Source organism: Pelodiscus sinensis, chromosome 28 (assembly GCF_049634645.1).
Source record: "Pelodiscus sinensis isolate JC-2024 chromosome 28, ASM4963464v1, whole genome shotgun sequence".
Lineage (NCBI taxonomy): Eukaryota > Metazoa > Chordata > Testudines > Trionychidae > Pelodiscus > Pelodiscus sinensis.
Window position 1 is genome coordinate 15,593,001 of NC_134738.1, and position 21,975 is coordinate 15,614,975.

Here is a 21,975-nt window from a genome sequence, read left to right on the forward strand (position 1 = left end):
GCGACAGCCGACGGGGAAACCTGGCATCCCTGGCTGGAGAAGGGCAATTCAGCGGAGGAGGAGTGTGTAATGGCTTTGAGACAAGGCTGCAAAGTAGAGGCATGATGTCAGGTCCCCAGCGCGGCAGGTTTCATTACTTGGAAACGGAACGAGGCGCTGGGTTCAGTCTGGCGATGGAGAACGTCACGGGGTCCACGGAGCCGCCGCTGGCTCTCCACCGCGCTGGCGAAGGGCAGGAGGGAGGACTCATTTCATAGCCAGGGAAACGTCTGCCCCCCTCGCGCCGAAGAGAGGGCGCAGTAAAACGCCCAGCTCCGGCTTGGCGGCCACGCCGTGAGAGCGACGCAGGCTCCGAGAGTTCAGCGCAGATTAACCTTTCGCCCTTCGCCATTCAGCCGAGCTCTCAATACAGCGCTTTTTTCCCCCCGAGGGTTTTGCATGCAAATGGCCCTGGGCCAGACCGGGCCATCCGCAGGCCGAAATTCGGCATTCAGCCTGCACCAACCGGCGCGAACTGCTGTGCCGGCCACAGAGGCTGCACTAAAGCCGCCAACAAAGAGATGCAGGGAACAATAAAGCGCTGAATGGCTTAGATCAGCAGGTCCTCTCGCCGGTTGCCATGGAGACCCCACCAGGGCTTACTAAAGGTATTTCCTGAAGACAGAGCACAGGCCCAGCGGCTCGGCTAATCCCGACAGGAAGTGCTCCCCGGCGGGGCGGGCGGCGGCCACGGGCCTCTCCGCTCGCCCAACGTTCGCTCGCGTTCCTCGGCCGCTGCGGGCAGGGGGTCCGCACGGATCCCAACAGCCCCCCCTTTCTGCTGCAATCGCCAAGAGACCCCACACTGCAGCGGGGGGGAGGGGCTGTCGGTGCCCCCCCCACACCCCCATTTTGGGATTGTTCAAGCCCAAACTCTCCGGCTGGCGGGCCGGCTCCAGCCCTGGCCACGTGTCACTTGATACCTGAGGCCTGTTCTCACCTGGGGGGGGTGCCCAGCGCCCCCCCCCCCGACAGCAGCCCTGCTGTGTGCAAAGCGATGGCTCCGAGTACTGAAGCAGGGAGCCTGGCCCAGAACCCCAGGGCTGCAGAGCCCTCAGGAGGCACCGAGTCCAGCCCCCTGCCCAGAGCAGGACCAGCCAGGGCTGTGCCAAGCCGGGACTTAACCTCTAGGGATGGAGGTTCCCCCCCAACCCAGCCCAGAGCTTCCCCACTGCCTAGGGCAGAGTCCAGGGGAAGCCAGGCTGGCTGAGGGCTCTGGCGCCAAACCCCTTTCCCATGGGGACTCCGGGCAGACTGGTACGTCCCGGCGATGCGGCCAAGGGACGCGCTTCCCGGGAGGGGGGTGGCTGCTGCGCCCTCCCAGCCCTGCCAGGGGCCACTCTGCCGGCCTGGCCCGGCCCCCACGCTGCAGGGCTCAGGTGGGAAGCAAGGAATGCAGCCCTTCCCCCACACTGGACAGCACCGCGGGGGGAAGGCCCCCAGCCCACCAGAGACCCTTGGGCTTGGCCAGGCCGAGGCTGTTGGGACACAGCGCCAGCAGAGATGGGACACTTCGATGTTCATTCTCTGAGCCTGCTGATGTCCCAAGCAGGGATCGGTCTCGCCCACCACTGAAATGCTGCCACCTCTGGGGAGGAACGCGGCAGCAGTTAGCACATCAGGCCCAGAAGTGGGTGGGATGCAGGTTAAAAACCTCCATAACATCAAGGTAACCGTGGTCTCTTGTCGCTTCCTAGTTCTGCTCTAGGAGGGGCTTCCCCCACAGGCCCCAGGAGAAGGAGCGTAATGCGCTTGTCCCCCTGGAATTCCCGCATTTTGTATGAGATGAAGCAGCATTTAATTAATGGGCAGTTCAGTCGCTGCAAAGCAGCTGGAATAATCGTGCGCCATTCCCCCGGGGGCGAGCGTCAGCCCCCGCCCGGTGCACATCCCTCCTTCGGCTGTGACCCTTTGGAGAGGGCGCGCTACTCCGCATCAGAGCTCTCTGGCGTTCGCAGCCGCAGCCCTGTCGGTCTGCACCTGCCAAACCCACGAGGGGCCCTGGGGCACCCCCGGCAGATTTATTTGGGCACCAGCTTTCGCGGGTCCGAACCACTTGGCACAGGGCCGGATACACGTTAGTGCCGTTATTCACGGTGCGTCGGGAAAACAGTAACTTTGGGCTGAGAGCTTTGCCCGGTGGGACGTGCAGCACTGGGGGGGGGGTGTCTCTGTTCCCCTGATGTTTATATTGAGCAGTGGCAAAGGGCTGTGTCCAGGTGCCCACCCCCCCAGCACTGCCAGGTGGGTTCGCTGCTGGAGGAGGGAGAGGCTAGCACTGGAGACCTGCTGTTCCCAGCCACACAGCGTCTGCGAGAAACACCTGGGAGCAGGCAGGCTCCAGCTCCCCCCTTCTCCTCTGGGTGTGAATGCAAACGCCCCCCAGCCTGCTGACACCAGAACGGGGACGGGAAGGGACCAGGCAGCTGCCACTTGCAAATGGCGCCACTTTCCATAACAAACAGCGGAGCAGGTTCCCCAGTCCCCTGGACAGGCGTAGAGGGAGCAGTTCCAGGCGGCTCAGTGGAAGAGACGCAGCAGAGGGACATGCCACCACGTGACGCTCCTGCAACCACGGCAGAGGTGGGATTTCATCCAGACCTCAGAGTCCAGCAACGCCCCCTCCCCACCCCCCCAATCCCAGGTCCCATCAGCAAGCGGGCGCGGAGCTTAGCCCCACGGAGCAGGCGAAGCAGCCGAGGTTCGAACCCGTCGGGCAGTCCCAGTCCAGATCGGGTTGCAATGAATTGCCCAGCGCAGGGGCCACTGGGTCCGCGCACACGCCGTGATCCTCCTGACTCCCTGCTCTCGAGGGGAGCAGAGACTCCCGGCCCCGGGCGCCCTGCTGCACGGCCCAACGCAGCTTCTGTTTCACGCTCTGCTCCTGGGGAGCCCAAGAGAAGTCACCGGCAGCAGGCCCGGCTCACCCAGGCTTCCACCTCGCCAGCTCCGGCTGCCCTGCGACCGAGGTCCACGAGGGCCCTTCGCCTTCTCTGGGGGCTTCCTTTCCGGGTCGGGGGTCCAGGACAGGAGAAGTTCTGCCCCCTCGGAGTGCATGGAGGGAAGGAAGCAGGTGAGAGCTGTTTCTCGGGGGCCTGTCTCCAGGTATTTCTCTGTCTCCACGTGGGGCGCAGGGGGGTGAGATGTGGCCCGGCGACTAACTGGAGTTCGCTGCCTCTTGAGAGCTGATTTCGGGCAGCCCCCCGGAGGTGCCAGCTGTCCCCCATGGAAAGGGGAGCGGAGGCAGCCGGACCGCCCAGCGGTGAACATGGTGAGCGCCGGACCTGGGGCGGGAGCGCAGGCTTTCTCTGGGAGGCTGGTCGCTGTGTGAGAGCGAAAGCAGCAGCAGCCTGCGGGCGACCCATCAGGGTTCCGGTGCGGCCTGCGAGACGCGTTTACCGCTGGCTGCTCTCCACGGATTTTCCCCCAACACGCAAAGCCAGGGCCTGCTGACGGCACAACGCCAAGAGCCAGGCGCTCCCTCTGCAGCCAATCCCAGCGCTGCGGCCGTTCAGCCGGCATCGCCCGCGAATTCGAGGGGCGCCAGCGCCGTGAGCAACCCTGCCCGGCCCGAGAGAGCCGCTTGGGTACCACAATCTCGTGGCCCCGAGACGGAGGGATACGCCTGCGGCCCCTCCTGCCTGGCGCTGGGATAAAGCCTCGTGGTCATTTCTAGCACACGGAAGGGCCTTTCGGCGCGGGCGGCTACGGGGCCCTGCCCCTCGGTTGGCTCTGTCTCCGGAGCCCGGTGCGTCACTATCCAGCCAAGCACAGGAGGCCTGGCTGCAGGACAGAGGAGCCTTTTCTGTTGTTTGTGAGACTCCGGCGAGGAGCTGCTGGGCTAAACCCGATCCCCTGCCCCCCCTCGGGGAACTGCGCCTTGTAAAAACAGTGCCCCAGCTGCTAAATGCGATCTCTGACCTCTGGCCACGCACTGCGGGATAATGGCTCCCCCTCACCCCACCCCCGGCTCAGCAATTAATCACAGCACCAGACACTTCACTCGCTACATCCTGCTTGGGCTGGCCTCAGAGACACCCCCGAGGGGAACGCCCGCAGCTACCGCAGTCAGAAAGGGCAGCCAGCGGAGCGAGAGCGGGGAGGCGCCCTGGGACAGGCCCCCGAGCCCCGTGGGCCCTGCGGTTCACCCCAGGAGAGGGCGTGAGCCAGCAGCAGCCCCAGTGGCTTCTAGGGTAATTCCGCACCCCCAGAAACATCCCCAGCGACCCTGGCAGGAGCCAGCCAGGATGGGCCCATAAGTCACCCTGCCTGAGTCTCACTCCAGCCCCCCCGCCGCCTGGGACTTTCCTTCCCACCTTCTGGCCTGGGGCTCTGGCTGGCAGGGGGAAAGAAACGCAGATGGAGGATGCCCCGGAAAGCCCCTCAGCAACCCCGAAGGCCCTGCCTGCCGGCTGCACCCCAGGGCATGCGGCGTCGCAGCCTCCGCGGCCAGAGGGGTCGCTGGTGCTGGTTACGGCTCCCGCTGCCCTGTACGGCAGCCAGCCAGGCAGGCCCGGTTCCCAGGAGCTACCCCGCACCTCAGCCCGCCGCGCTGGGTCACTTGGGGTGGAGGCTGGCTCCGCAGAATTGAGGAACAGCAAGAGCGTCACCATGAGCGTTCCTGCCTCACGGCCCGGAGATTAACCCCCCACGGTCCCCGGCAGGGCAGAGCGAAGGCGCCGGAACTCGGGGCTCGGGCAGAGCCAGGCCATAGGGCGCAGACTGGCTTCCCCACGGGCGGCGCTGGCGGGATAACGCTCCCGACCCCTCTCGGGCGGGGCTGGGAGCGGAGCCTTGCAGCCGGACGCGGGATGCGCCGGGGAGAGGGATGCTGAGGCAGCGCTGGCCACAGGGCTCTCCTGCTGCCCTGGTCCGAGGAGGGCACATGGCGCCCGCAACGCCCGCGGCATCGCCACACGCAGGGCCCCCGGGATCCATCCCTCGCTCAGCTCCCACGCGCCTCGCAGAGCCCCCTCCCGGGGAGATTAAAATACGAAGTGAAAACCCCCAAAATGCCCCCGGGAAAGGCACAAGGCAGCGCCGGGGGCACGAGGCTGAGGCACTAACCCTGGGCCCACTCCCGGCTCTGTGCCTCTGAACTGGGGACGGGCCCCGGCGGAAAGCCTGGACCACAGGGACTAGACTGGGCTTGGCGCGGGAGACGAGGACAACGGCACGTTGGGGAAAAGCCGCCGGGGGGAGTTTCCGCGCGTTTTCATTTCCCCTGGCTGTGGGAGGGGGACGGAGGCTGCGCATGGACATTCCTGGACTTTCCCCTCTCACGGGATGTGTTGCCACCTCCACATTCAGGGAGTCCCGAGGGCCCTAGGAGCCGCTGCAATTTGTCGTGCTACAGAATTCTCGATACCTGGCAGGCGCCCGGTCGAAGGCAGAACTGCACCCGTCGCGGCGAGGAGGGGCTGCTCCCCTGGCCACGGAAGGGTCCCGCGAGCAGCCTCTCGCCGCTCCCAAGCGGCACCTCCCAGGAGCCGCTGCACTAGCGACAGGGAAACGATCCCGCGGCCGGCCTCACGCCCTCGCTCACTGCGAACTCTCGCCGCTCGCCCTGGCGCGTCCCGGCTGCCCGCTGCTCTCCGTGGGGGCAGGGCCACGGCGGCGGGGCTGGCCCGGCACCGGCCTGCGTGCACGGGAAGGAAGCGCCCCTTTCGCAGCGGAAGAGTCTCCCCCGGCAGCCGGCCCAGCCAGCGCCGCCCGCAGCGCTCACCGCCCGGGCCACACGAACCCAAAGCGGGGGAGCTGCCTCCTTCCTGGCTGAGCCACTGGGGAGCCGTGGCCGGGACCCCGCCACACCCAAAGCCCTGCAGACTGACCGAGCGGGCGCGAGGCAGGAACCCGGGGGCGCAGCTTCCAGACACGCCGCGGGGCAGGGGCGGCCTGGCACTAGGCACTGAGCCAGGCCCAGCGGAGGGCAGAGCGGGGGCAGCAAGGCTAACCGCTCACCGGCACCGGCCGGGGCAGCCAGCGTCGCCACTGGAAGGGGATTTACAGCCCGAGACGGAGCCCAGAGGCCTGGCCGTCCGACGCACGGGGCACTCAACAGCCGCCCAGGGCCTTGCGCACAGGCCCTCCCGAGAGCCGCCCTGCACTGCCCGAAGGCGCCGCCCCGCCTGGCCAGGGCCCCCAGGCGGGGTGCCAAAGCCGACGCAATCTCTTCCTGACCCGTCCACGCTGGGAGCTGAACCGCAGCCCAAGAGCATCCACCGGCCACGGAGCCGCCTGGGCCAGAGCGGGGCGGGGGACTCTTTCCTGGAACCACCCTTAAGCTCCGAGAATCGAGGTGCCCGGCCCCTGCTCTGCTCCCGCCAGTCCCACTCCAAACCCAGTCAGGGGCTCCCACGCAGCTCGTCTCTGGGCCTCAGGCTGCCCAGCCCACCCCTCTTGCGCCCGGGGGCCGCTCCAGGACACATCTCCCAAGATAGGCGGCCGGCTAAGCAGAACCCCCTGCACTGGAAGAAAAAGCAGCAGCGAGGGGAGTTAAAATGCCAGCCGGAGAGCTCAGAGTCGGTCGAGTTTTGTGGCCTCTCCGGACTGAAGCAGGACTGGAGGTTTCTGGCGCTGGTCACGGCTGTCTGGAAGGCCGTACGGGGATGGCAGGGGCTGTCTCCTTGGCGTGCATCCCCCGGAGGAGGAGGGGAGGCCGTTACGGTGCCCGGCTGTCGTCAGAATCTCTCTCAGGCGAGTTCCAGAGCTCCACTTTGGTGCCAAAACCGGCACGCTAGCCAGTGCGCCGTGGCTGCTCGTGCATTCAGCTGGGATTTGCAGAGCAGCCAAAGGGAGTTAGGTGCCCAAATCCTACTGTGATTCCGAGAGAAAATCCAGGGCGTTTCCCCCCACACACGAGTCTCACACACTTGGAGTCGTCCTGCCCAGACCAGCGTTGCGGTGTCCCCCCTCAGGAGCCAGAGGGCTGGATACTCTCCCACAAGGAGCAGCCGCCATCTGGCCCCTGCCTCCCGGCCGTCAGCCGCAGACAACCCCACCCATCTCCGCCAAGATGTGGCAGCCCCGGGAGCGCGGCTTCTCACCCTGGGGCACGTGTAGAACCAGCAGCCCCCCGGCGGGCATGGGAAACGGGAGTCACCCCACACCTAGGGGCCCGGGGGGAGGAAGAGGACAGGTGGGGACGGGAAGGGAGGCGTCCCACAGACCAGCCTTGTGCGATTCAAGCCAGGCAGCAGGGCGGAAAGCCTGGGCCGCGGTGGCTGCTCTGTTTCTTCTCTGCCTCGCCGGGAGCGCAAGAGGCTCCACCAGGCGATAGTGTTACTCTGCCTCCAGCACCCGGCTGGCCCCGCGCCAGGGCCATTACACCTCAACGTGCCGCTGGGTTCCACACAGCGCCGGGGAGAAATGACGTGCAACCGGCCAGGCCGTGCCGGGGCGCGTTCCCAGCACAGAACAGCAACGGGTCCCCGCAGCGCCGCCTGGGAGCCAAACCCAGGGGGTGCCCGTCAGTAGCAAATGGGGATTAGAGGCTCTAGTTTGGGGGACACGGTCTCAAGCCCCAGGAAAGTGCCGGGGGAAGCCGGTCGAGTCGGCCCTCGTTCTGCTGTGGCCCCGGGGGAGTGTTGGGAGCCACTGAGTCGCACCCAGAGCCCCAGGCCGCAAGTGGCCCCAGGACACCAGGGGCTTCTGCAAAAGGCAGGAACTCAGCCACGTGACACCCAAGCCCGCTGGGCAGCGTTCACCCCCCCCCACCCGCTCCTTCTCAGATCGCTGCTTTCATCCCGTGCACGAGCGGCCAGCACCCCCCGTGCATGGCACTTGGGACCCAGGCCGGAGCTCAGATGCCACTCTCTGGTCAGGAAAGACGAGTGTGTTCCCCTGCTGCAGCCGTACACCCCCACCTGTCTCCTGGTGCCAAGCCCCGTTTGGCACCCGGGATTCCAACACCCCAACAGTCTCCAGCTCTCAAGCCGGACTCCCCAGCGTCCTTCAAGCCAGCTGCCCACCGCCCGGCAGGCGCCCGTCCCGTTGGTTAACGGGGGAAGGCACCGCACCGAACGCCAATGTCAGCTCATCAACACGAGCCAAACGACTGCCAAGGAACAGAGCAGGAGTCCGCGTCGGCTGTGAGAGAACCCGCCCCTCGCGTCACTGCCCACGGCTTGGCCCGGGCGAACGGGGGCCTCTTCGGGAGCTTGGCCCCCCAAGTTAACAAACGGTTTGTTGCTTTTGCACTGCCACGTCCCTTGGGCAAGACTGACCACGTCCTGGCTGGCAGCTGCTCAGACCTTTCCGCAGCGCCGTGGCTCAGGTACGCCGCCCTCTCCCCCCGCCCCAGCACAAACCCTTCGCTGCGGCAGCCAAGATACTGGCCGGTCTTGTTCCTACTGCAGGGCTGCCAGACAGGCTGGAGACACCCAATACCTCGGCCCCATTCAGCACAGCAGCGCAGAGAACGGGGCCAGAGAACAGATCCCAGAAACCTGCCCCGCCGGGGCTGTCGGTCACGTGGCTAGCCACAAGCAGCAGGAGCGACTGGCTCCGCCGGGGGAGGAGCGGACGGACGTGGTTCCTCTTACCTTGGTCTGGCAGGGTTGGGGCTGGCCTTGCAGCGCACAGCGAGGCTGTGACCAGCACAGCCCAAAAGAGGAGGCACCGCCAGGTAAACATCCCAGTTCTACTGCTGCTGGATGGCAACTGGGCTCCAGAACTCCATGGGGACCCGGGTCTCGGCGGCCAGCGGGCTGGCTGGGGTTCCCTGAGTCTTCTCTTCCAAGCTTCCGGTCTCTCCACACTGCCAAGTGGGAAACAAGAGTTAGGTCGGGAGGAAGTCGGGTCCACGCCCAGCGGCGGCCGCGGCAAAGCCCCCTCCAACTAAACACACCGGCCGCGGAGCTTTCGAAAACCGGTGTTCACGGTGTTAGCGCCTCTGGGGACACGTCACCGCGACGTGCAGCCCTCGCTCGGATTTAAAGCACAAGCGTTCGCCGCTCTCTCTCAGCGCCACAACAGCGTGCAGGAATGAAGTCACCCAAAGCCGTCCGTTAGCACCGCAAAGCAGCCCCCCGTTCTCAGAAGCGCATCTCCCACAGGCTGCAGGGGCTCGCGCTAGGGATGTAAAATCCCAATTCGTTAGTTAACCGGACGGCGGTCGGGCTGGAGAGCTCCCTGCGAGGCTGGACATGCATTAAGGGGGAGGCTTACGGGTTAACAAGTCAACATCCCTGTCCGCACCAGGCATCTCAGGGATTTCTCCATGAGAAACGCCAGCTCGCCAAAACTGAAAGAGTTTGTCGGACGGGCGGCTCTGGACAAGCCTCCCGACAAGCACCTCTTGACAAAAGGCCCGAAAACCCCGTCAAGATGTTCCGTTTCAGCATGTGCGACATGGAAAGTTTTGATTTTCGTTGCTTATCCTGAAACGCCCAGGTTGTGAAACGCCCGGGGAGACTGACGTAGGCGGATCTTTCCCTTCTAGAGCAGCTCTCATCTCCAAGCAATCTGGGAGCTTCAGAAATGTCCACAAATGTGCCTGCACCTACCACTGGGGTGCAAGGCAAGGGACCCCAGGAGAGTGATTCAAAGTAATGCAAGGCACCCACTGCATCCCAGCTGCTACTACAGGCTGAGCCCCTCTAATCTGGCACCCTCAGGGCCTGACCAGGGCTGAACTAGAGAATTTGGCAGACCACGGGAGGTCGATACTGTCTAGCAGCATCACCGACACGGCCCCTGCTTGCTGGGGTTGAGAAGAGTAAACTCGAGCTAAAGAACAGCCCAGAACACGGAGAGCCAGGCCTGGCGGCTGTACACAAGCTGTAAGGGACTGCGGGAAACTTTGCCACACCCACGATGAGCGGACACCCAGCTCTGCCAGAATGCCGGACCGCGGAGGTTGCTGGACCAGAGAGTGCCGGACTAGAGAGGTCCAACGTGTACAGAACCGTCCTTCAATACACACAAGTTCTAATCAGGGACGTAAGGGGGGGAGATGTGTGCGAGCTCACACACGCATGGAACGCACCAGAACCCCATGCATGGGAACGCCTCTTCTCTAAAGCTGCCCATGAGCCAAAGCCCTCTATGTCCCCACTGCCACGTGTGCCGTAGTGGGGGGGCTGGCTGCTCTGTAACCCGGGTCCCCCTGCGCTGGGCTGTGTGAGTCCCACTGACTCATGTGCATTGGCCCAGACACCTAGGCCCAGCCTGGGCACTTAGCAACACTCTTGCCAGGGAGAGAGACAAAAGTTTCAGGGGCAGGGTCAGTTGCTGGCTGGAAAACATGAAGGGAACAACCTATGCTGAGGACAGAGAGTCTGGGGGAGGGGGCCGATGGACCCCTAACCTCAGGGGGCTGAGGCATCCTGGCCTTGACTCCTGCAGCCACATCACGTCTAGGCCGTGCTGTATCCGGGAGAAGCAACAACCCCTCTCTGTTCTACCGGCTGGCGGAGTCTGTTCTGGCTGCTATGGGGCAGCAGAACCAGGGGACCCCGACTCGCCGTCACACACGGAGAGGAGGGAGATTCTGCTGCGTACGGAGGGTCGGCGGCACGACCACCAGGGCCCTGACGGACGTGCGCTCTCCCAGGAAAGGCCATTTTACCCCCGCCGAGCGAACGCTGCTTGTGCCGAAGAAACAGACAGTGTCACCCTCCGGCTTCCGCCGGTGAGTCTCCGGGACACGGACTCCAGGGCACACCCAGGCTGGGAGGGTTCATTTGCATTCATTAGCATTTCTGCCCCTAACCCGAGTGTCTTGCCTAGGGTTACCAGGTAGCTTTAGAAAAAACACCGGACACACCTGATGGGGGAGGGAGCTGCCGGGAGGGGAGCGGGGATGGTGAAGGGTCGGGGGCAGTGGGGGAATTCGGTGGCAGGGGTGGGTGGGTCTGGGGCAGCAGGGCGCTGCCTGTCCCGCGCACGGTCCCGGCGAAGCACAAGCGAGTCTGGCTCTGGCTCCCCAAGGCCCTGGACCAGCGCTCAGGAGCACGGACGGGGCTTCTCCTCCCCAAGGCGTCACTCCTACGTCACACGCAACCAGAGGCTCCCAGCGCCGATCACGCCCCCTCCCAGCCACTCCCCCCGCCCCCACTAGGCTCCCGTCGGGCGCCCAGCCGGAAAACCAGAACACACCGGACACTGCACATGGCCGGTATTTTCAGATTTTTTTACCGGACAGAGGGCCCCAAAACCGGCATTTTTTACCGGACTGTCCGGGCAAATACCGGACACCTGGCAACCCTAGTCTTGCCCCAAAGCACAGACCCACTTGGCCACCCCGGCCACCGGAGCCCTGCCTGTCTTCTCAGCGCTCTCCCGGACTGTGCAATGGCAAAACCCAACACCCCCTTCCCCTCAGTCACACGCGGTCCCAGGGGCATGGAGACAGAGCCAGCACGGCACAGACCTGCGCAGCGCCGAGCATGCTGCTTCCACGGCTCTGCCCCGCCTCTCCGCTCCACTTCCTGTCCTACCGCCCCGGCTCAGCCTGCCGTGCCTGGTCAGCTGCAGCGCGCCGGCCGCGGGAGGGGGGAGGGCGTCTCTCCGACCAGCCGAGGGGCTGAGATGCGGGGCTGGGACGGGCTATGGAGTCTCACCAGGCTGATGTCAAACCCCGTGTACTTGGTTAAACGTGTTTAACCCGCTGAGTGAAGGGGGTGCGGGTGGGGGGCTCCTGCCAGCCGAGGCCGGGCTGGAGCGGACCCCCCGCTGCGGGCAGGGGCTGCTCCGGATGACTGTCCCTGGCAGCTCCTCCATCTCCCACCGGTTAATGGTTAACTGGGACCGGTAACCTTTCCCAGCCCTCCTCCGCGCTCTCCTGGAGGGCTCCCGGCCATGCCGAACGGCCGGAAGGAAAGCTGTAGTTTTCCTAGTTGAACTTTAAAGAGATTCCTCCGCCAGGGGTCTGTGCTGCTGTCCCCTGGAGCCCTGAGAGTGGCTCTCCCGGGAGGCAGCCCTGTTTGTCAAGGGGGCTGGGGCAGCCTATTGGACACGCACACCCGCATCCCGCAGACGCACGCGGCTTTATCTCCGCGCACCGGCGAGCCCTGGCGCCAGGCAGCGAGCCCGAAAATACTTGACTGACTGTTAACAATTTCCCCGGGGTGGGGAGCGGGAGGGAGCCTGCGTGGAAAAAGGAGTCTTTGGTATTTCTGGAAATTATTTGCCGTCTCCAAGTGGTTTTGTTTATGGAGCGCACATGCTGCCCAGAACACGTCCGAATGTGGAATGTCCTTGCGCAGGCCCCTCCCGAGCACGGCGCTCGGCCAGGGCCCTCGCCGGGAGAAGGGAGCGCAGCAGGGAGCCACCCCTCCGCCAGCGTGAGTCAGTCCTGGCACAGAGCCCCGCAGAATTCTTCTCCTAGCACACCTCAGGGATGGCTCATTTCAGCTGAGTCAAGGGGAGCTGCTTCCGGCCGAGCGAGCCAGGACCGTACTTCCACAGGGAAGCACAAGCATCGGTCACTAGCCCGGACACTGACACAGAACAAGGGAAGCGGCCACCGCGGAGCAGAGGGGTGGGAGAGGTGCCCTTCCCCTGGGCGAGGCCGAACAGCCGACCTAGTGCATCCAAGTCAGCACTGAACAAACAGCAATTGCACCGCCAGAGCCAGGGGCAGGACGGGGGCTCACCAGCCCGGAGGGGCCGCCCTCAGCTGCCAGGCCCCCGGCCCCGCAGGAACAGAGCTTGGCTGTCTCCCTTCAGCGGATGCCGCCCCCAGGCCTGTCCTGTGCCGAAGCCCTGGGCGCCGGGAGAGCGTCTGTACCTGTGCAAACACGTGTTCGCACTAAGGATGTGAATGGAGCCAGCAGGGCCGCCTGTTCCCCGGGTGGTCGGGTCGAAAACGGGATGCCTGGCCACTCACGGAGGTTCTCTAGGGTCTCAGCCCCTCAAACCGAGCCGGGCCGGGCCGAGGGGGGGGCGCTGGGGAAGGCCGGCCGGAGGGTGGCATGGGCTGGTTTTGCTCTCACTGCAGCTTTCCGGTGCCACGGGCTCTGGCATTCAGACCCCCATCCCGCAGCGTCAGGCCACAGAATGCTGCTGGCCGTGAGGGGGGAGGCATGGGGCTAGCACACCCAGCCCCTCCCTTTGAGAGCCGGGGGCCATGGAAGCTGCTGGGTGCTAAAAGCCCAGCCCACGCTCCAAGACTCTGACCGGCCAGTCGACTTTGGTTCGAGTCCCGGCTCCAGAACGGCCCTCCACAGACCAGCCGGAACTGGCCGGGGTGTAAGACTCCCCCGAACAGCGACAAGCTCCGGACCGCGGGCTAAGGGGTCCAGAGCAAATCCCCTCCCCTCTTCACCTGGGAGGACGGCAGCTGCGAAGGGGCTGCCTGGCGAGAGGAGCTGGAACACGGGGACCAAAGGGCTGTGATGGGGGAGCGGGGCCTCCCGTCCCCAAGAGCACGGCTGAGGTACCGGGGGCAAAGTTCAGCCCCGCAAGGCACCTGGGGAACTGGATAATCACTTGCCAAGCCCTGGAAGGGAGCATGGGACCCGGCTCCAACACATGCCTGGCCGGAGGGGGGCTGCCTCTTTCACTGCCGCCTCTGGACCCAGCAAGCCTCCACCTCCCAAAGCGCTGGGGCAGGGTTACGCCAGGCCTGCGACAGGCACGAACGCCCCCAGGCCTCCTCCCGCCGCCCTGCCCTGGGCCGGGACCCGCGCGTTGGCCACAGTCAAGGGAACAATGCTCAGAGCGTCCAGGGGAGAGCACAGTAATGGCTAAAGCAGACGCAGACGGAAGCGCAGGCGTCCGAGCGCCGCACACAGCACTTAACCCTTCCCTGCAGGAACCCGCTGGCCTTCGCAAGGGCTCTCCGCTTAGCGGCGACCGCGGCAGGGACGGGACTCGAAAGGCTGATGCGGCCACCGAGCAGAAACCCAACTATGGCCGTTCGTCCCCAGGGGGCTCTATTTACCTGCTTGGAAGAGAGTCGAACGATGGGCCACAGGCACGCAGCTCCCCGGCAGGAGAAGGGGACAGGACAAAGTCGCTCCAATCCTGCAACTACTCTCCTGCTGGAGACCAAGCCAAGCCCACAGAAAAGAGAGGAGCGAAGGCCCCCACGGGCTGGGAAGAAGGGGAGGAAGCTGAATTGCCAAGGGCTGCAGCCTCCATGAGCTGACCCAAGCCCAGCTGTCTGCAGGGCCAAGGGGACAGGCACCCTGGATGCCCAGGCTGGGCCTGCAAGCAAAACGGGTTCCACTTCCGGTTGCACTTTCAAAGAGACAAACTAGCAGGGTCTGGAGGGCACAATCCCGCCCCGGGGTGCTCCTGAGCGAGCGAGGAGCTCTCTTCCCCGCTGGGCCCGAGTGGGCTGGCTCCGTACTATAGCGGGCCAGGAGTCCAGCCGAGCGCAGAGTCCAACGCGACAGGTCTGTGGTGCCCGAGACAAGAGCCTCGCTTTGTCCTTTACCCTTCCAGGGCAGAGACAATCTTGATTTATTTTAATCCTCTGCAGGCAAGACAACGGGCAGGCACCGGTGCATGCCAGCCACCCCTGAGATTAAGGGAGGAAACGCTCCTGTGTGGGGAAAAAAGCCACTAGCCAAAGAAATGTGTGGGGACCCGTTCCCCTGATCCCTCTCCAAAGCCAAGACTCGGCCGCCCCCCCTCGCCCCAGCACTGCCTATCGCCCAGAGAACAGCGAGGGAGAAAGAAACCCTGCAGCTGCCCGTTTGATTGTCCTACACTGCCAGGACGCTAGAAAACAAACCCCTTCCACACTCCCGGGGTGCAAAACAGTCCAATCAAGTCCACTTTAAGGTTCCCATCACCAAAGGGAACCCATCTATTCCACTGTAAGGACGGCAGCTTCCCGGGACCAAGCTAGTCACCTCGCTCACCCGATCAGAGAACAGAACCAACGCAACGGGAATTCGATAACGAACACAGACCAAACTGCTCCCACTGCACCCAACAGAAAAGCCAGTCGGGTTGGAGACGCGAGTCAGATGGGTGTGTTTGCATTCCTCCATGGACGAGCTACACGCTAACCGGCACAGTACACACTGCCAGTCACAATTGACTAGGACATTCAAATTTTGCACGGTGTTGGTTAATGACATACATCATCCAATCAGAGAACACAAAAAACATCCCGGAAGGAAACCAGCCCCCACCATGCAAATAAGGAACATTTCCAACTCTGAGCCAGGATTACTATCTGAAAACACTGGTGAATAATTTGGAGGAAAGAATAAATATAGTCTCTCATTAGTCACCCATGATGATTTTGCGAATAAAAAGTCAAAACGTGATGACTCTATTAGCTGCAATATCCCTGACCCTGAGCATTCAACAATTATGAGTCAGGCCTGTCCAAAGCCACAAGATTTTTTTAATAAACTTTTCATTCTTCTGATTTCCCTTGGTTTTGAGCCTTTGGGGATTGTGTTTACAAGACAGTCCAGGTAACCATTAAGGCTAGAAACTTACTTAGAAACCCCCCAAAGCAGATAGTCCCATGTGTGCCGGGCTGGCAGAAAACCATCCCCTATCAGGAACGGCGCTCCTTGGCAGCATTCGCTCCTTGGCTTTTTCCACAATTATTCACTCAGCTCCAGAAACGTTCCAGCGTCTAACAAGGTGCATTTCAAAAATGCCAAGCCGTTTGTCACAGCAAAGGCATGCACAGCCCTTTCGCCTGGGGCCAGTTCTCTGCAGGAAGGGCCCATCTCCACCAGGCACTTTTACACCCACACGGCCACTCGGGTGCATGGGGCTCACCCCTCAATTTGCACCTGCGTCTCTCCACCAGGGCTCTTTGTACACACACCCCACACTCTTGTGGACACAAACTCCTGGAGGGGCTGGAATCCCTTGTAGCGTGGCGGTGCTGAGCGGAGCAGAGCGCCTGTGCGTACAGAAACCGTTGCAAGCCAGGCTGCCGCAGCTAGCTCCAGCAGGTAGACTTCATTTGGTACATTTTTAGCAGCACATTTTAAAATGAAACACCGCCCATTTGGAGCAGACAGCCTCGCAGCAGCACTATCAAGGGAACCTCCAGGAATTCCTTGCAGCTTTCTTTCAAGAGACTCACTGTGCTTGGTTGTCCACCCTTGGGCACTTACGGCCCATTAAATAAGGCCAGGCCTCAGGAAAGCAAGTCCCCACAAGCTCAGCCCCCAAGTGCAGCTGCAGGCAGCCTGAACGAGGAGTTTACTGCTAGCCGTTTCTCACTCTCGGCCAAGGCTAAAGAGAGGGCCAGATTTTGCTTCCTGGAGCTCAGTGGTGTTGCAGGAGGGAGGACAGAGCACCACTGACATGTTTTAGACTTGCTAACAAACCCCCTAACATATGGGACAGTATTTACAGAAGGATCCCCTTAACGAGACCCTCCAGCTGGAGCCTCCCCATACGACCAATACAGGCTCCAAAAAACTTCCGCTGCAGCAGGGAGAAATATGTAAATAAGATATTAGTCGGCATGAGAAACCCAGGCAGGCACCTGCATCCCAGCACACTGCATGACTGCACAAATCAGGACCCATCTGGGATTCCAAACCATTAGCAGGAACTGGGAAACCGTAACTCCAGGCATCTGAAGAAGTGGGCGGTGCCCACGAAAGCTCATGATCCCAGCTCCATGTTTTGTTAGTCTAGAAAGCGCTACCAGACCATTTGTTGTTTTTTTCTGTAACAGACTAACTCTGCTACCCCCTGCAGCCGGGAAACCACACGGCCATGTTATGGGGATGCTTTTCTATCAGCCCCAAATCTAGAAGAGGAAAGCGAGGAGGGGGAGCTTTCGGCTAGCTCGTCTCAGATGAGCCAGGTATTAGGAACCCCCCATTCCTCGGACCTTCAGCTCTGCAGAGTGCATCTCCCGAGGGAGAGCGCAAGGAAACGCCGAGTGCGTCTCGAGAAAGCGCTATTCCATTACAGAGACAAAATCAACAGGCTGGAAACCCGAGGAATGTTTCCAGCGCAGAAGAGATTTCCCTCCCCCGCTAAACTTTGTACCTTAAGAAGCGTTTTTGGCTCAGGAAGCCCGCGGCTGTGAACGCGCAGGCCTCGTTTTATGGGTTAAGGCAGCGCTCGTAGGGTCTCCGGTGTTGGGCTTCCGAGAGGAAACAGCAAATCGCAGCGAGACGAACCCTGACACGGCCCCTCCGCACTGCTCACATCCCAGCGTTTCCATGGGAGAAGGGGAAAAGCAACGCCCGACGGTGAGGCAGCGTCCTCGGGGGAGCAGCCCATCCAAGCCAGGCCGAGGGGAACTGGTGGCAAGGCTCCGACTCTGCCCACGCTATCCCGGGAGTGTGCTAGTCAGCCAGGAATGTCCTAGCCCCTGGCCCTAGGCTCCCTGAATCAGCCAGGCCCGCCCAGCCCGGCGCAATAATCAATACGATCAACAGTCACCAGGTGCCAACTAGGCAGAAAGTTCACACAAGGTCAAGGAGCCCCCCCCCCCGAAACCAGCCAGCCGCCTGCACCTCAGGGCTCCTGCCCAGCCCCACAGCCGGGACTCCCAAGCCACCTTCCCCCAGGGCCTGGCGGAAACCCCCCTGCTGCGCCTCCAGTGCCAAGGGAGAACTGAAAAGGGTGGGAAATGCCCAGTCCTGCCCACGCCCTCCGGGGAGCCGGCTCGGGCAGGGCAGGGCAGGCAGGCTCCAGGACCCGGGCCTTTGGCCTGACCCCCGTGGCCTTAGGGCCCCCTCCCCAGGCCTGACTGCAGCGGGCGGCTCCCCGTGGGGAGGGCTAAGCGCTGGCGGCCGGGCCAGACCAGGCATCGCACGGGGGGTCCTGCCAGCTCACATCCGCCCTCGGCCGGGCTGGGGCGCCCTGCGCGGCACGGCGGGGCTGGAGGAGGGGGCCGGACACACCGGCGCGGGGCCCGATCCCGCAGGCGGCGGTGGGACGCGACTGTTCCCCGCATCGGGCCCCGCGCCAGGGGCGCTGCGAGCTCTGCCCAGCCCCGCGCCGGACGCCCCGGGCACCTGGCCCCAGCCTCGGCCGGGGAAGCTGCGGCTGCTTTCCCGGGGCCCAGGCAGGCGGGGGCGGGAGCCAGGGGTCGCATTCCAGCCTCCCCCGCCCCCCGGACACTGAACCTCCCGCGGTGAGGGGGCGGGCCGGGCTCCGGCTGCCCAGGGTGCTCCCCGCAGCATTTCACGCCCCCCCTCCAGGCTCACTCCGCTGCCCCGCCCCCCGGAGGCGCCCCCCCCCAAAGTTTGGGGAAAGTTTTCTCGCAGCCGCGATGGCGCCTCCCGGGCCAGGGGGCGGGTGGGAGGCCTCGTGGGGCGCCCCCCGCCCCGGGTACTCACCGCTTCGGCGGGGTCCAGTGGCGGAGCCGCCGCCCCAGGCGGGGCCGGTCCCGCTCGGGGCCCCCGGAGCTGCCGCGAAGCCGCGATCCCCGGCGGCTGGGAACAAAAGGCGCCGAGCCGGGGCCCAGGCGCGCAGCCCTGCCGAGCTGCCCCGGCTCACCGCCCCGGCTCCATCGCGCCGCGGGGCCCCGAGCGCGGGAGATCCGGGCAGGGGCTCGGGCCCCGGGGGAGACACGAGGGGCCCCGACCCCCCGGGAGCTGGGAGCCCAGGGGCCCGGGCGCGCTGCGGTGGCTGCGGGGCGCGCTGCGGGTCGGCTCCGTGCGCTTGGCTGCTGCCCGGTCCCCAGTGCGCGCTGCGGAGCAGGGCTGCGTCCCTCCCTCCTGCCCGCCCAGCCCCTCCTCCGCCCCCCGCCGCCGCCTGCCTTCTCCCCGGCTCCTCCTCCTCCGCTGCCCGCCAGCGACCTGCCCGTCCCGTGGGGGAAGGACTCTCTCGCCGCGCCCGGCCCCGGCTTCTCGGCACAGAGCGGAGCTGGGAGGCTGCTCCGAGCGCTGGCGGGATGGGCGCGCTCCGAAATGCAGCTGCATGGAGCTTGGGGCTGCGGGGCTCCAAGCGGGAAAGTCTCCCCCCCCCCGCCCGCAGAGCTTTGCCTTGGCCCCCCCGGTTTGCAATGTATTTGCCCACAAAACAAACCCACCACCGAGGGGGGGGGTTCTGACCCTGGTGATTTGTGAGGGTTATGGCCGCTCTCAGAGTCCCCAGGATCCGGGCCCGTTTGATTAGGTTAGACAGGTTGGACCTCCCTGGTCCGGCCCGGGTCTGACGGGGATTTCCTTGGACCAGGGTTGGTTCCCTCCCGCTGCTGGCCTCCCAGCCTGCTGCCCCTCCCGGCTGCTGGCAGGGGGATCTCCAGATGCCACTGGTGGAAATCCCTTGCTGTGGGGATCTGAGCTGGGAATCCCCAGTTGCTGGCCCTGCTGGGGACCCCCAGGGAGGGCTGGAGCTCTCTGGTGCAGCAATATCTGAGTCCTGCGGGACTACGGATGTGGCTGAACCGGAGAGTCCCAGACTTGAGAGACGGAACCTGTAGTCCGATAGGAATTAAGGCCAGTGTTTGCCCCGCCGAGTTCACAGTCTAAGGCCCCATCTTGCAATGGACTGGAGGGAGGCAGCCAGGGCTCGGCCAGCGTGGGCTGCCAGACACACAGTCACGGACGTGCAACAAATAAACGAACCCAGCAACAGCCATGCAGCGTGTCGGAAGAGCACAGTGTTGCCAACTCTTGCCGCATGATAATCTCCTGATACTTGTGTGATTGTTAAAGCCCAGCTGCTATGCTCAAGAGATCAATCTCAGATTTCTTTCTTTCTGTCTATTTTAGGTAAGTTTTCTAGCCCTTGTGGTTGGAGGATAAAGTTTGAAAAAGGCTCAGAGAAGGCCAAACGGATTTTCCTTTTGCAGTCTCTGGATTTCCAAGCCAGTTCATGATTATTTAGGCCTTGACGCATGATTTTTGAGCCCTGACGGATGATACTGACGGATACCCTCCAACACACACGCTCCCTACCCCTCTGGTTGTTAATTCGTGCAAACTGCCTGAAGCTTTCCGGAGTGAAATAACAAACAGTAACAAAAGGAGAGAGAAATCCGAGGCACAGGCTCAGGGAAAATCGGATTTTATTGTGGCTACTTTGTTTTCCAGTAGAAAGTCCCTCTGAATTAATATCCCGACCCTGTCATGGACTAGCTGAGTTCCTCTTTCCTACGTTTGATACTTCCAGCTCACAAACATCTTGGTTTGATTATGTGCCGCCTAAGAAAGACCAGGAGTGATCAGACCCTTATGCGGTGAGGGCACTGCATGGATCTGACCACAGGATCAGGCCCGAAATCCTCAAGTTTCAGAGTTTGCTTTCATGTGCAAGAGCTGCCTGATGGCTTCCCGTCAGATTTTTTTTGCCTTTTGCTCTTGATAGACAAAAACATGCCAAACTCACTGCTATTATCTGGGGGTTCTGTTGGCTTGAACAATCTATTCGAGGTTTGTCCTCTTGGCATATTTGTATCCATCAAAAGCTATAGGCAAATGTTTTTCTTAGTTACTGCATAGATAGGCAAATGTAGTCCCCTAGTGCATACGTGGCCTGGCTTGTGGACGTGATGAGCACCCACAGTGCCCTCTGAAAATCCAACCCATATCTTCCCGCTCTGATGGGCTTTGACAGGATTTGTCAGACCCAAAGCATCTGGACCACAAACCACAGAGCAATCCAAAACCAGCAGACAGCTGACTTCACTTCCCCCATCTGTCTCAGGTGAACCCTGCTGCGAGGGCCAGCCGAGAAACAGGGTGCAAGTTCTAAGCTGGGAACCCTTTGGGAACATCTCTGCAGGCAAAGGCAGCAATCCAACTTGGGGATTTCTGGAGGCCTCTGACACCAGCTCGGCCAGGAGGTAGCTGCAGGGGGAGTGGAATGCTCCGTCTATTGTCATGCAAATTAATCTGCCCCAAACCCTACTTGGCTTCAAAATTCCTAGGTCCAGTAGCAAGCAGCTTCTGGCGGGGTGCTCCCAGGCGAATGCAGGTTTGATTTAAGGGGCCTAGCGAGGGAGGGAGTCTGGGTGAGTCTCCAGAGAGGTCCGGCCCGGAATGAAGACATCTCCTGGCTCACTGTGGAAGACAATGTGTAAATGATTAAGTTATGAAGTGAAACAAGACAGGCTGAATTAGATCCATCAGTCACCACGGCGATATCTGAACCAAATGCCAGGCATCCGTCTTTACAACGAGAGCAGCCCCTTACCAGCACAGGCAGTGGCTCCGGTTGGGATGCCAGTGGGTTTTGCCAGGGTGATCGATAGATATTGGTGGATGCGAGGGAAGCGACCTTTCCTCTAGGACTCTCCTATCCCTGCGGGGTGTTGCTACGGATCACGTCCGTTCAGGGCATGGGGTTGTGCAGCTCTCGCTAGCTCAGTCATCAGATATGGGCTGGAGGCAGGAATCAAGGTGCAAAGTTCTCTGCTCCATGTTCTGCAGGAGAACAGATTGGATGGTCACCGTGATCTCCAGGCGTTACATTCGGTGGCTCCATGACTAGGTTATGGTGGGGAGCTGTGACATACCGATCTCCGATCTCCCTGGAGCTGTGGTTCGGCCTCGCCGGCTTGCCGCCTTTCCCAGAGCACCCCGCTACCTCTCTGCTCAGGGTTCCTCGCTGGTCTCAGGGCCACACACCCAGGCGCTGAGCTGGGTCAAAACACCGGTGGGCAGGAGCCGTTTGTTGTTTGTTTTGCTTTCAAAGCTGCATTTTTTCTACCCTGATTTTGTCTGTTTCCGTTTGGCGGCAGACGGGCTCTTTACAGCCAAGGGAGGAGAGTGCCCGGAGCTTGGCTCTGCTACCAGGATCCCAAGGGACGAGAGCGCCAGAGCTCAGTTCGGTGCGTCCACACTGCGGGAAGGAAGCCCAGGCATGGAATCTCAGGTTCTGGGACCCTCCCCCGCACTGGACTGCAGAACAGCCAAACAGCCCCCTTGCAATTTGAGCCCACCGAGTCAGCTGCCGCAGGCCATGCCTGGGTGTTTTCCTGCCAGCCCTCCCCCAGCCTCTGTCCCTTCTGGCAGGAGCCAGGTTCAAGAGCTCTCCCGGGGCTGCTGACAAGGGCCATGGCGGAGCTGGAGTGCCGGGAAAACTCCTCTT

General features: G+C 62.7%; 1 protein-coding gene across 3 annotated transcripts in view; it reads right to left on the minus strand.

Moving 5' to 3' along the window:
• Positions 1-18,408, minus strand: part of FGFR1 (fibroblast growth factor receptor 1) — a 53,381-nt gene extending 34,973 nt beyond the window's left edge. For all 3 annotated transcript variants that reach the window (XM_075910984.1, XM_075910983.1, XM_075910982.1), the window contains exons 1-2: positions 18,276-18,408; positions 8,583-8,797 (exon numbers count right to left, since the gene is read on the minus strand). In XM_075910984.1, the coding sequence (XP_075767099.1) occupies positions 8,583-8,673 (91 nt within the window). In that variant the 5' untranslated portion in view covers positions 8,674-8,797; positions 18,276-18,408. The remainder of the gene's footprint in view (positions 1-8,582; positions 8,798-18,275) is intronic.
• Positions 18,409-21,975: the final 3,567 nt, after the last annotated feature.